Source organism: Sciurus vulgaris, assembly GCF_902686455.1.
Source record: "Sciurus vulgaris genome assembly, chromosome: 12".
Taxonomy (NCBI): Eukaryota; Metazoa; Chordata; class Mammalia; order Rodentia; family Sciuridae; genus Sciurus; species Sciurus vulgaris.
In genome coordinates, this window is record NC_136473.1 from 57,349,178 (window position 1) to 57,363,290 (window position 14,113).

Genomic DNA, 14,113 nt, shown 5'->3' on the forward strand with positions numbered 1-14,113 from the left:
GACGTGGTCAGCTGGAGGTCCTGGAGACAGGATGCAGTTGGTCCGGCAGGGGTCCTGGAGGTCGGGTGTGTTTGGTGTAGTTGTGGGATCCTGGAGGCCAGGTGCAATCAATCGGTCTGGGATCCGGGTGATAGGGCGCAGTCAGTAGGTCTGGGGGTCCTGGCGGCAGGGAGCAGTCAGTTGATGTGAGAGCCCCAGAGGCAGGGAGTGATCGGTTGGGCTGAGGGATCCTGGAGACGGGGCTCAGTCAGTCCGACCAGGGGTCCTACGGGTCCTGGCTGTTCTGGTATGATATAATTTATTATTTAAATTTAGGTGTCTTGCAAGCCATTAACATCCATAAATAATGAAAGCTTTAAATAATATAGGTAATCTGTTACACATTTATTTCAGTTCTTCCACAAAATTAGCTTTATGAAGCTATTCCTTTTTGTTGTCGTGACCTGCAGTACTTGAGAATTTGTCTATTGGTAGTTATGTTCAGGGTCTAGGAAGTATTTTTTTCCCTGTAAAATATCATAGGCTAGATGATAGCATTTTTTGTGGGTGTCAGATAATTTTGACTTTTCTTTATTATACCGATAATAGGCCTACCAAAGCCACATTGGAGTCTGTGTAAAATGTAAAGAAAACAATAAGATTACCAAAGTAGTTTTGATCTCCAGGAAAACACTGAAATTGTATATATTTAATAAAGTTTTAAGCTGGGTATGGTGGTGCACACCTATAAACCCAGTGACTCAGGAGGCTGAGGTAGGAGGATCACAAGTTTAAGGCCAGCCTCAGTCACTTAGTAAGACACTGTCCCAAAATAAAAAATAAAAAGGACTGTGGTTGTAGCTTCATGGTAAAGTGTCATGGGTTCAGTTCACAGTAATCCCCCTCAAAAGAAAAAAAAGTTTTAGTATGAAATGAATCAGATCCTAAAGTTGAATAGACTTTCATAAAGTGGTTGGATAGACTTTCTTAGAGTATTACTTTAAGAATAAGTTGATATTTTTATCTTATTACCCAACTGATTATTTTTAATTTTAATTTTCCCAACTAAAAATTAAATGTATATATTTTTTTTTCAGAGACATCAAACCTGACAATATATTGATGGATATGAACGGACATATTCGGTTAGCAGATTTTGGTTCTTGTCTGAAGCTGATGGAAGATGGAACGGTAAATAAAGAAATCCTAAATTACTCTACCCACAGATGTTTTCTTTGGTGTATGTCTTCTTTCTTTATTTTAGAAGCCTATCTGTCTATCCAGCCATCCATTTGTCTGTCTGTGCACCACTTCCTTCCACAGTGGCCTTTGGCCATGCTTGTTCATAAAAGGGCTTGTCTATAAAATCAGAAGCCATTTCACCTGCTCATATTCATAATCTTGAGATTGATATTTTATGAGCTCTTATTTGTTCATTAGCTGGTAACTACTTATTGTACTGGAAATATTTCTAAGTTTTCAGAAGGTAAGGAAAAAGAAGTTTCATGTTGAAAAGGAAATGTTACTCCATCCTCACTTTTTAAAATTTATTTTTTCTTTCCTAATTATATAGTTACTCTGAGGGACAGTGCTCAACAAATGAATCTTTTTTTTCCTTTCTCCCCCAGAAAAATCTCCCTGGTTGTATGTTCCCTGTAGATTAACTAATTATTAATTAATTAATAGAAACTTTAATTGGTAGAAACTTTTTTGAGAACAGCTTAGTATAATATATTCTAAAGGCAATGAAAGTGTCACATTATTCTGGATTAGTAACTTCAGTTCTGAAAATTTATTCTGAAGAGAGAATTTTTTTAAAGGCTTATATTAACTCTTTGGCCATATTGATAGGAATAATTAGTATAGAGTTAGCCCTCCTACTCTAAACAACTATAAAACTGGATACAATATCTGAGACAGACATTTTTTGTGTAATGGACAACAAACAGCATAAGACAATTATCCCTGACAGGAATGAACTCTTGTGCTGTGCCTCTTTAATTGCCCACAATTGAAACAGTTCCCAACTCTCCTGCAGAAAGCTAGAGTTGGAGCAGAGTGTAGCATTTCTTCAGAGATTAGGAGAAGAGACCAAAGATGAGTTAATTGTAGCAGCTAGAATCTGCAGGGCTTGGCATTGGAGAGAGCAAGCCATTGTACAGAGAATCTAAAGTATCCACTTGGGGAGTACCTCTTTTTAAGGTTGGGCAGTAATTGTGCAACGCAAGATCATATGAAATTTGCCAAATTATAGCGATACCTGTTCAAAACCAAATAGAGTACTGGAGATCAAGCAATACTGAAAGAGAAACAGGGGATGTTGGATTTTTGGCCCTGGAAGCTATTAGTATTTAAGACCAACCGGGCTTTAGATGAATCATAGACTTTACATTCACAGAGTGAATTCTTAAAGAGTGTAACCATAATCTAACACATGTTCAAGGAAATCAGCCAGTAATTATTTTATGTGCTTAAACAAGACATTATATTTCAGAGGAAGATAAGAGATGCACACTCCCTAAAACAATGGAGATGGAGATAGTAATATAGAGTTAGAAAAAAAAAATTAAAGCGTGAGTAGAAGCCTTAATAGTACAAATGTTAGATATGTTACTTATATATGAGGAAGAAATGTCAGAATAACCACTGACCTCTTATGAGAAATCATAGAAAGATATCTTTAAAATGCTGAAAGGGAAAAGAAATGTATAAACTGAGAATTCTATAGCAAGCAAAAATCCTTAAAAAATGAGAGTGAATTTAAAATGTTCAGATTAATGAAAGATGAGGAATTAATCTCTAGCAGGTCTGGGAAGCTAAAGAATGTCCTTCATGCCAAAGGAAATGATACCATTTGTACACTTACATCTATAGGATAAAGAATATCAGATATGATAAAGAAGTGGGCAAGAAAAAATGACTCTTAAAAATTATACATAAAAGGCTTCTGTTAGATTAAAAAATATTAAGATTTTAATGAGTTTAATGTAGAAGTAAAGACACACAATAAACAATGGAAGATAGGTATATAGAATTATACTGATTTAGGATAATAAAGTATGAAGCATAAAGTGGGAAGTGGGTAGTGCAAGGTTTGGCATGAAAAGAAAATAGCATGGTGGTTTTGTTGAATTGAGAAAACACACAGTGAAATCAGATGCTTTGGCATCTGGAAGTCATGGGCCAGAATTCCAGAAAGGAGGGAGCTATACTGAAAAAGAACTGCAGGGAAAGAACCTGTCATTCTCCAGTCCCACATGCTATAAGCCCCTCGTACTAAAAGTTGGGGCTTTTCTCCTGGAGTCTGATGCCTGCTTTTCTAAATCCCGGTACATTCCAAGTGAATAGTGATTGCTGTTTCTTTCCTTCTGAGTTTCCCTCAATCAAATTTGTTCCTGAAAGAGTGGTATCTTCCTAGTTATCCATTATTAATTTGTTTGACAGTGGGATTATGTTTTAAATTTTGTTTCTGGCACATTTTGTGATGATCTCAAAGTAGTTTTCTTGGACACGCCAGCATGTTGGACCTCTGTTTAAAAAATTATAATAAAGAACTTCTTGTTTTATTTAATTTTATATTTTCATAAGAATGATACCTACATATTTTAGGAAGATGTATAACGAAATAGTTTTAATTCTTCTCTCCTCCAAATTTGTTTCCCGAGAGAAAGGTACTTAAACTTTTGACCCTTTCTTCTGGCATTTCATTTATGTACACATTTCTTAACATATTTGTGCTGCTATCTCTTATTTATCAAGATTCTATTTAGCTGGGTATGGTGGCACATGCCTGTAATCTCAGCCCCTCAAGAGGCTGATACAGGGGATCCTGAGTTCAAAGCCAGCTTGTAGCAACTTAGCAAGGTCCTAAGCAATTTAGTGAGACTTTGTTTCAAAAAATAAAAAAACTAAAAATAGGGCTGGGGATGTGGCTCAATTTAACATCCCTTTCTTCAATCCCTGGTACCAAAAAAAGAAAGGAAGAAAAGGAAAGAAAAAGGATTTTATTTATTTCCTGCCATAGAAGATGAACCTTCAGGTCTCTTAGTCCCCTCTTATGCAACCAGTTCACTTCCTTTCTATCTTCCCAGTGTAATTACCATTTAATCTGCCATTAAATTCTCTTCAAGATTTTCTTAACGATGACACTAATATTCTTAGTGTGCCATGCAGTTTATTTTAATTACATTTCTTTGCTTTATCTTTTCATTCTCCCTGTGATAAGTAACCACTTTACATTCTTTAGGGTTTTTTTTGTTTTGTTTTGTTTTGTTTTTTTCTTTGTGTTTTGCAGTTCTAGGAATCAAATCCAGAGCCTCATGAATGCCAGACAAGTGCTCTACCACTGAGCCCTACATTGCTTAGTTTTTGATTTTAATTCATACCCATTTATCCACAAACTTTCTGCCAAATGTTAATTTGGCGATTCCTTTTCCTCTCAGACACATTATATAAATAAGCAATTCCCCTTTATCCCTTGAAGATAAGTATACTGGAGTCTTGCCTTCTCCTGTCCTAATCTTGGTGTTTTTTAGGCCTAATGCAGAACTGTCTTCCTTAGACTATCCTCTTATCATGGAATTTATTGTGTGTTGCTCTCTGATATTGGATCCTCTGTTACTAGATCCCTTGTATGTCCTTTTCACTGACGGTAGCTGCCTGAGGAAAGTTCCAGTGGAAGTAAATATTTCACCATCTTTGATGTCTGAAGTATGCCTTCATTTCTTCTCTCTTATGTGGTTAATAATTTTAACATAGTATTCTAGATTTGAAGTGATTTTTCTCGTCTTCTTAGAGGGTTACTGTTGAGGCATTTGATGTCATTCTGGTCCTCAGTTCTGTTACAGTCTTTCAGTATATCTCAGGAAAAAAAAATCTCAGAAGCTTTTAGGTTGTCCCATTTATTCCCACTGTTTGAAACTGATATTATTATATGTGGGTCATTGTTTTTTTTTTTTTTTAACCTGGACAGATGCTCCAAATCTAGGAGCCTTTGCCGAACAAAGTCTGTGACTTTCTTTTTTTTTTTTTTTCTCTTCTATTTTTTTTTTATTGTAAACAAATGGGATACATGTTGTTTCTCTGTTTGTACATGGCGTAAAGGCATACCATTTGTGTAATCATAAATTTACATAGAGTAATGTTGTTTGATTCATTGTTATTTTTTCCCTTCCTCCCACCCCTCTTTACCCTCTATACAGTACTTCCTTCCTCCATACTTGCCCCCCTCCCTAACCCTAACTCTAACCCTAACACTAACCCTTCCCTCCCCCCCATTATGTGTCATCCTCCACTTATTAGCGATATCATTCGTCCTTTGGCTTTTTGAGATTGGCTTATCTCACTTAGCATGATATTCTCCAATTTCATCCATTTGCCTGCAAATGCCATAATTTTATCATTCTTTATGGCTGAGTAATATTCCATTGTATATATATATACCACAGTTTCTTTATCCACTCATCAATTGAAGGGCATCTAGGTTGGTTCCACAGTCTGGCTATTGTGAATTGAGCAGCTATGAACATTGATGTGGCTGTATCTCTGTAGTATGCTGATTTTAAGTCCTTTGGGTATAGGCCAAGGAGTGGGATAGCTGGGTCAAATGGCGGGTCCATTCCAAGTTTTCTAAGGAATCTCCACACTGCTTTCCAGAGTGGCTGCACTAATTTGCAGCCTGTGACTTTCAATATTAAGCTTGAAGTTGATTTTTGGCTCTTAAACCAGAGTCAGAAGTATATCTTAATCATTTTACCTTCAGAAGTCAGTTTCTGATGGAGAAATGTCCACTCTAATTCTTTTTCTTCCTCTAAAATTGTCTTGACTGTTTTTGCCTTTTTGTTTTTCCATGTAATTGTTATGATGGTTTATATTCATATCTGTACCCAAGTATAGATATTCTTTCACAAATACAAGCTTGAGGACCTACACTGAACTGAGAGATTGATTTTAGGGACTTTATAACATGGAATATTCCCTTTCATGAATGTATTCATTCTAATTATTTTAGATTTTCTTGTATTTCTGTAATAAAATTTTATAATATTCACTATTATTAATCTATTGCCTATATGTATTAGATTTAGTCCTAGATACCTTGTGAATTTTTTTGTTATGGTAAATTATAGCTTGAATTTGCAACTTAATAGCATGTAGCTCTTTTTTAAGCCAGTTGATTTTCTGTGTTCATTCTGACTATAGATATCATGCTAAATTTTTATCAGCTCAAAATAATTTGTAGATGCTTCTAGATTTGTTATACAGACTGTCATATAATCCACAAATAAAGATTATCTTCAGATTTTTTTTCCCTTCATAAACTTTTTCCAGTACAATGTTAAGTATGTGTGGTGACTGGGCTTGCTGGCACATACCTGTAATCCCAGCACCTTTGGGGGCTGAGGCAGCAGGATGACAAGTTCAAAGCCAGCCTCAGCAACTTAGTGAGACCCTCAAAATAACAAGGGCTGGGGATGTGGCTCAGTGTTTAGGTGCACTTGGGTTCAATCCCTGGTAAAAAACAACAAAACAAAACAAAACAAAACTAAACAACAACAACAAAAAAATGTGTATGGATGATAATGAGCATATTGTCTTGTTCCTAACTTTTATAGTGATGTTTCTGGACATTGAAATGAGTATGTGTTTGCTGTTGGCTTTTGGTATATATCCTTTATCAGATTAGGGAATTTCCTTCCATTTCTGATTACCAAGAGTTTTCCATTTTAATTATAATCAAATAATTTTTGTATTCATTGGGATGATATGGCATTTTCCTTTTCATTTTTTAAAATTCATTTTTATTGTAAACAAATGGGATACATCTTGTTTCTCTGTACATGAAGTAGAGGCATACCATTTGTGTAATCATTCATTTACCTAGGGTAATAGTTTTTTTATTCATTCTGTTATATTTTTCCCTCCCCCGACCCCTCCCACCCTCCCACCCCTCTTATCCCTCTATAGAGCCCCATCCCTCTTTCCTCCATTCTTGCCACCTTCCCACCCCCTATATGTGTCATCATCCTCTTATCAGTGAGATCATTCATCCTTTGGTTTTTTGAGATTGGCTTATCTCACTTAGCATGATATTCTCCAACTGCATCCATTTGCCTGCAAATGCCATAATTTTATTATACTTTATGGCTGAGTAATATTCCATGGTATACATATACCACAGTTTCTTTATCCATTCATCAACTGTAGGGCATCTAGGTTGGTTCCACATTCTGGCTATTGTAAACTCAGCAGCTATGAACATTGTTGTGGCTTTATCTCTGTAGTATGCTGATTTTAAGTCCTTTGGGTATAGGCCAAGGAGTGGGATAGCTGGGTCAAATGGTGCTTCCATTCCAAGCTTTCTGAGGAATCTCCATGCTGCTTTCCAGAATGGCTGCACTAATTTGCACTCATACAGCAATGTATGAGTGTACCTTTTTCCCCACATCCTCGCCAACACCTATTGTTGCTTGTGTTCTTGATAATCGCCATTCTAATTGGGGTGAAATGGAATCTCAGGATAGTTTTGATTTGCATTTCTCTTATTACTAGAGATGTTGTACATTTTTTCATATATCTGTTGATTGCTTGTAGATCTTCTTCTGTGAAGTGTCTGTTCATTTTCTTAGCCCATTTGTTGATTGGATTATTTGTATTCTTGGTGTAGAGTTTTTTGAGTTCTTTATATATTCATTGGGATTTTAATTGGAATTGCATTGAATCTATATAGCACTTTCGATAGTATGGCCATTTTGACAATATTAGTTCTGCCTATCCAAGACATGGGAGATCTTTCCATCTTCTAAGGTTTTCTTTAATTTCTTTCTTTTGTGTTCTGAAGTTCTCATGGTAGAGGTCTTTCACCTCTTTTTTTAGATTGATTCCCAAGTATTTTATTTTTTCAAAGCTATTGTGAATGGGGTAGTTTTCCTAACTTCTCTTTCTGAAGATTCATCACTTATGTATACAAATGCATTGGATTTATGTGCATTAATCTTATATCCTGCTACTTTACTGAATTCACTTATGAGTTGTAAAATTTCTGGTGGAATTTTCTGATTCCTCTAAATATATAATCATGTCATCATCAAATAGGGATAGTTTGAGTTCTTCTTTTCCTATTCATATCCCTTTAATTTCCTTGGTCTGTCTAATTGCTCTCGCAAGAGTTTTGAGGACAGTGTTGAGTAGAAGTGGTGAACGAGGGCATCCCTGCCTTGTTCCAGTTTTTAGGGGGAATGCATTCAGTTTTTCACCATTTAGAATGACATTGGCCATGGGCTTAGCATAGATGGCCTTTACAATGTCAAGGAATGTTCCCACTATCCCTATTTTTTCCAGTGTTTTGAGCATGAAGGGATGCTGTATTTTATCGAATGCTTTTTCTGCATCTATCAAAATAATCATGTGATTCTTGACTTTAAGTCTGTTGATATGGTGAATTGAATTACATGTATTGATTTCCAGATGTTGAACCAACCTTGCATCTCTGGGATAAAATCCACTTGATTGTGGTGCACTATCTTTTAAATATTTTTTGTATGTGAATTGCTAAGATTTTGTTGAGAATTTTTGCATCAATGTTCATTAAGGATATTGGTCTGAAATTTTCTTTCCTCCATGTGTCTGGGTCTGGATTAGGTATCAGGGTGATATTGGTTTCATAGAATGAGTTTGGAAGGTTTCCCTCCTCTTCTATTTCATGAAATACTTTGGGAAGTATTGGAATGAGCTCTTCTTTAAAGGTTTTGTAGAACTCGGCTAAGAACCCGTCGGGTCCCAGACTTTTCTTTGTTGGTAGGCTTTTGATGACTTCTTCTATTTCATTACTTGAAATTGTTTTTTTTAAATTGTGTATGTCCTCCTCCTTCAGTTTAGGCAATTCATATGTCTCTAGAAACCTGTTGATGTCTTTGAGATTTTCTATTTTGTTGGAGTATAGATTTTCAAAATAGCTTCTAATTAGGTTTTGTATTTCAGTTGTGTCTGTTGTGATATTTCCTTGTTCATTCCGAGTTTTAGTAATTTGGGTTTTCTCTCCTCTTTGTTAGTGTGGCTCAGGGTTTATTGATTTTGTTTATTTTCTCAAAGAACCAACTATTTATTTTGTCAATTTTTTCGATTATTTCTTTTGTTTAAATTTCGTTAATTTCAGCTCTGATTTGAACCATTTCTTCTCTTCTACTACTTTTGGTGTTGCTCTGTTCTTTTTCTAGGGCTTTGAGCCATAGTGTTAGGTCATTTATTTGTTGACTTTTTTTCTTTTTTTGTTGATTGCACTCCATGAAATAAATTTTCCTCTAAGAACTGCTTTCATAATGTCCCAAAGATTTTATATGTTGTTTCTTTGTTCTCATTTACCTCTAAGAATTTTTTAATTTCCTTCTTGATATCTTCTGTTATCCATTCATCATACAATAACGTATTATTTAATCTCCAGGTGTTAGAGTAGTTTCTGTTTTTTATTCTGTCATTTATTTCTAATTTCAATCCATTATGATCTTGTAGAATACAAGGTATTATTCCTTCTTCTTGTATTTGCTAACAGTAGCTTTGTGGCATAATATATGGTCTATTTTAGAGAAGGATCCATGTGCTGCTGAGAAGAAAGTGTATTTGCTCTTTGTTGGATGGTATATTCTATATTTGTCCATTAAGTCTAAATTATTGATTGTGTTATTGAGATCTGTGGTTTCTTTGTTCAATTTTTGTTTGGAGGATCTGTCCAGTGGTGAGAGATGTGTGTTAAAATCACCTAATGTTATTGTGTTGTGGTCTATTTGATTTCTGGCATTGAGAAGGATTTGTTTCACGTATATGGATGAGCCACTGTTTTGGGCATAGATATTTACAATTGTTATGTTCTGATTTAAGTTTCCCTTAAGCAGTATGAAATGTCCTTCTTTATCCCTTCTGACTAACTTTGGCTTGAAGTCCACATTATCTGATATGAGGATGCATACTCTGACTTTTTTGCTGTGTCTATGTGCATGGTATGTTTTTCCCCATCCTTACACCTTTAGTCTGTGGGTATCTCATTTTACAAGATGAGTCTCTTGCAGGCAGCAAATTGTTGGATCTTTCTTTTTAATCCCATCTGCCAGCGTATGTCTTTTGGTTGATGAGTTCAGGCCATTAACATTCAGGGTTATTATTGAGATATGATTTGTATTCCCAGTCATTTGGCTCATTTTTTTTTTGACACGAGTTGATATCTCCTTTATTTGGGTGTTCCTTTAGGGTAGTTCCTCCCTTTGCTGATTTGCATCGTTGTTTTTCATTTCTTCCTCATGGAATATTTTGCTGAGAATGTTCTGTAATGCCAGCTTCCTTTTTGTAAATTTGTTTAGCTTTTGTTTATCATGGAAGGATTTTATTTTGTCATGAAATCTGAAGGTAAGTTTTGCTGGGTATAAGATTCTTGGTTGGCATCCATTTTCTTTCAGAGCTTGAAAAATGTTGTTCCAGGCCCTTCTAGCTTTTAGGGTCTGGTTGGAAAATTCTGCTGATATACGTATTGGTTTCCCCCTGAGTGTAATTTCATTCTTTTCTCTTGCAGCCTTTAAAATTCTGTCTTTATTTTGTATGTTAGGTATTTTCATTATAACGTGCTTTGGTGTGGGTCTGTTGTAATTTTGTGTATTTGGAGTCCTGTAAGCCTCTTGTACTTGATTTTCCATTTCATTCTTCAGATTTGGGAAAATTTCTGATATTATTTCATTGAATAGATTGTTCATTCCTTTGGTTTGTTTCTCCAAGCCTTCCTCAATCCCGATAATTCTTAAATTTGACTTTTTCATGATATCCCATAGTTCTTGTAGATTCTGTTCATGATTTCTTACCATCTTCTCTGTTTGGTCCACTTTGTTTTCAAGATTAAATATTTTGTCTTCAGTATCTGAGGTTCTGTCTTCCTGGTGTTCTATCCTATTGGTGATGCTTTGCATTGAGTTTTTTATTTGGTTTATTGTTTCCTTCATTTCAAGGATTTGTTTTTTTTTTTTCTTTTTTCAGTATCTCTAACTCTTTATTGAAATGATCTTTTGCTTCCTGTATTTGCTCTTTTAACTGTGAATTGGTGCAATCATTCAATGCCTGTATTTTCCCTATCATCTCATCCTCCAATGCCTGCATTTGCTCTTTTATCTCCTCGTTTGCTTCCCTGATCATTTTGATTATGTCCATTCTGAACTTCCTTTCTGACATTTCTTCTTCTTCTTCTGCCATGCTGTCATTGGATTTTATTGCTATACCATCTAGGTTTGTTTGGGACATTTTCTTCCCTTGTTTCCTCATATTGTTCAGTAGTGAACAATTGTTCTCTAGTAGCGAAACTCTGGGATATTGGAGATTTCCTCTGTTGACTAATATTGTCTCTGTAGATTTCCAATAACTCATCTCTTAGCTTTCAGTAGCCTGAAGTCTTGGAGGAACTTTATAATGCAGTGCTCCACTAGGAAGCTGGCCTAGGGGTGGTGGCCTTCAGGTGGGGTATATTCCCCGGTGGCTCTAAGTTGGTCCCACGTCTCTCAATACCTCCTCTTCTTAGCTCCTGGATCTTGTCAAAGTTCCTCTAGCCTCCTGTAGGTGTCTCAGGAAGGGAGTTGCCCTTCCAGTGATGATGGCCACCTCCTCAGGAGTAATTCAAAATACCTACACCAGCCTATAAGGAAGCCTCTGGCTAACTCCTTGATGGTGACAAACCTCGGCGTGGTGGTCGGGTGGGGTTGTTCAGTGATGGCGTCTGTCTTTGTCCTGGTCGTTGGGCAGGTTGGCTACCTGCTGCCCAGCTCTGCAAGGCAGGCAGTAGAGTACCCACCTGCTACCTCCGCGATGCAAGTGGCTTGACTTGCCCGCCACCTTGCTCCGTGACTGTGACCGACCAGTGATAGCACTGAGCTAGGTGCGGGGGTCAGGCCTCCTTTTAATCTTAATTTGATGAATGACATAGATTTTTCAGTGTTAAGCCATCTATTCTTTGGAAAAGCCTAACTTTATCACAATTTCATACTGATATATTTTAAAAGATTGCTAGATTATAACTGCTAATATTTTATATAGGATTGTTACCTGACATTTATTAATGAGATTGATCATACCTGAGACTGGAATAGCTTTATAAAATGAGTAGGCAAGCCCTGTTCTCTCCTCTTAATCATTTTAGCTCTAGGACAGTTAATACAACTTATTCGTTATTTGTTTCTTATGTAATTCATAAAATTCACTGTAAATTACCTTAGCCTTCATGAGGTTTTGGTTTTCTTTATCTTCTTTGGTTTACAGGTAGATTTTTTTTTTTTCACTATTGATTCACACTTTTTAATGGTTATATAGCTCTGTTTGGTTTTCTGTTTCTTCCCGTGTCAGTTTTGGTAAGTTAAATTTTTATGAAAATTGTTCATTTTCTTTGAGTTTTCAGTTTTGTTCGAATTATCCTCTTCCTAGTTTTAAAATCTCATTTGTATATGTAGTTTGGCTCCATTTTTCATTTCTAATGTTGTTTATGTTTCTCTTTTCCTTTGTAAATATTTTTGAAGAACATTTACTGTTATTTAATTCTTAGTCTTTTCCAACTCCAATGAGAATTCTTATGTGGATCATAATTATTTAGAGATGTACCTTTTCATATCTATAGTGTTATATTAATTAATTGATTTGCTTCTTTCTAGTTTTGTTGGAAAATGGGTTTGATAATCATTTTGGGGGGTATTAGTTGAAATTTGTTTGTAATTTTAGAATGCTTATTCAAAAAGAATACATTTTTAGTAATTTTTATTTAGTTTTATTTCTTTTTCTACTTTGTCAGTTATGCCTTTTATGTTAAATAATTTAATGCTTTAATTTTTAAAAATATTTACACTTAAGTGTAGAGTTAATCAACGTTTACAGCATATTCCCAATCAAAACAAGAAACTTAGTTTGCATCATATACAAAAATTAACTCAAGCCGGGCATGGTGGTGTGCATCTGTAATCCCAGCACCTGGTAAGGCCAAAGCAGAAGGATGGCAAGTTCCAAGTTTGACTCAGCAACTTGGGGAGGCTATAAGCAACCTAGCAAGACCCTGTCTCAAAAAATAAAAAGGGCTGGGGATGTGGCTCAGTAGTTAGGCTCTGTTGGGTTCATTTACTGGTACCAAAAACAAAACAAACAAACCAACAAAAACCTTGAAGTGAGTTAAATGCCTACATATAAAAACTAAAACTATAAAACTATAAAGCATAGGTGAAAACGTCATGACATTGGATTTGATAGTGATATCTTGGCATAACACAAAAATCACAGGCACAAAAGAAAAATATAAAGGAATAAGAAACTTCTGTGCATCAATATTCAGAGAGAGAAGACAACATGTTGAATAGGTCAAAATATTTGCAAATCATATCCAATAATATGATATTATAAAATAAATGAATAAAAGAACTGTACAATTCAACAAAAATAACCCCATTGAAAAATTACAAGGGACCTCAATAAAGAATTTTCCAAAGAAGATATACAGATGAGCAATAAGAACGCTAAAAGATGCTCAGTAAAGCTAATCATTAGAGAAATGCAAATCACAGCCATAGCAAGCACCTCTTAACCTGTGATGGCTGGTATTAAAGCAGAAAATAACACGTGTTGTCCAGGATGTGAATAAATAGGAAATCTTGGGCACTGTTGGTAGAAATGTACAATAGTATAGCCACTATGAGGAAAAATATGGGTAGTTCTTCAAGAAATTAAAAATAAAATTACTGAGTAATCCAGCAATTTCTATTCTGGATATATATCCCCAAAAAATAAAAATGGATGCTTGAACAGATGTTTTTATGCCCATGTTCACAGCAGCATTATTCACAATAGCTAAAAGTTGTTAGCTACCCAAATGTCTATCAACAGAAGAATAAGTGTATAGACACAGTGATTTATCAGTCAGCCTTAAAAAGGAAGGAAATTCTAATACATGTTATAACATGGGTGAACCTTAAGGACATGCAAGTAAAATAATCCAGTCACAAAAGGACAAATAATGTCTAATTCCATTTATATGAGGCACCTGGAGGAGCCAGATTCAAAGATGCTGAAAGTTCAGTGTTGATTGCCAGGCACTAAGGGGAGTAAAATGCGGTAATTATTATTTTAAGACAAC

At 35.4% G+C, this 14,113-nt stretch overlaps 1 protein-coding gene across 13 annotated transcripts in view; it reads left to right on the forward strand.

Annotated features, from left to right (window-relative positions):
* CDC42BPA (CDC42 binding protein kinase alpha) overlaps window positions 1-14,113 on the forward strand; it is a 311,754-nt gene that overhangs the window by 148,976 nt on the left and 148,665 nt on the right. For all 13 annotated transcript variants that reach the window (XM_079106616.1, XM_079106608.1, XM_079106605.1 and 10 more), the window contains one exon: window positions 1,077-1,170. In XM_079106616.1, the coding sequence (XP_078962742.1) occupies window positions 1,077-1,170 (94 nt within the window). The remainder of the gene's footprint in view (window positions 1-1,076; window positions 1,171-14,113) is intronic.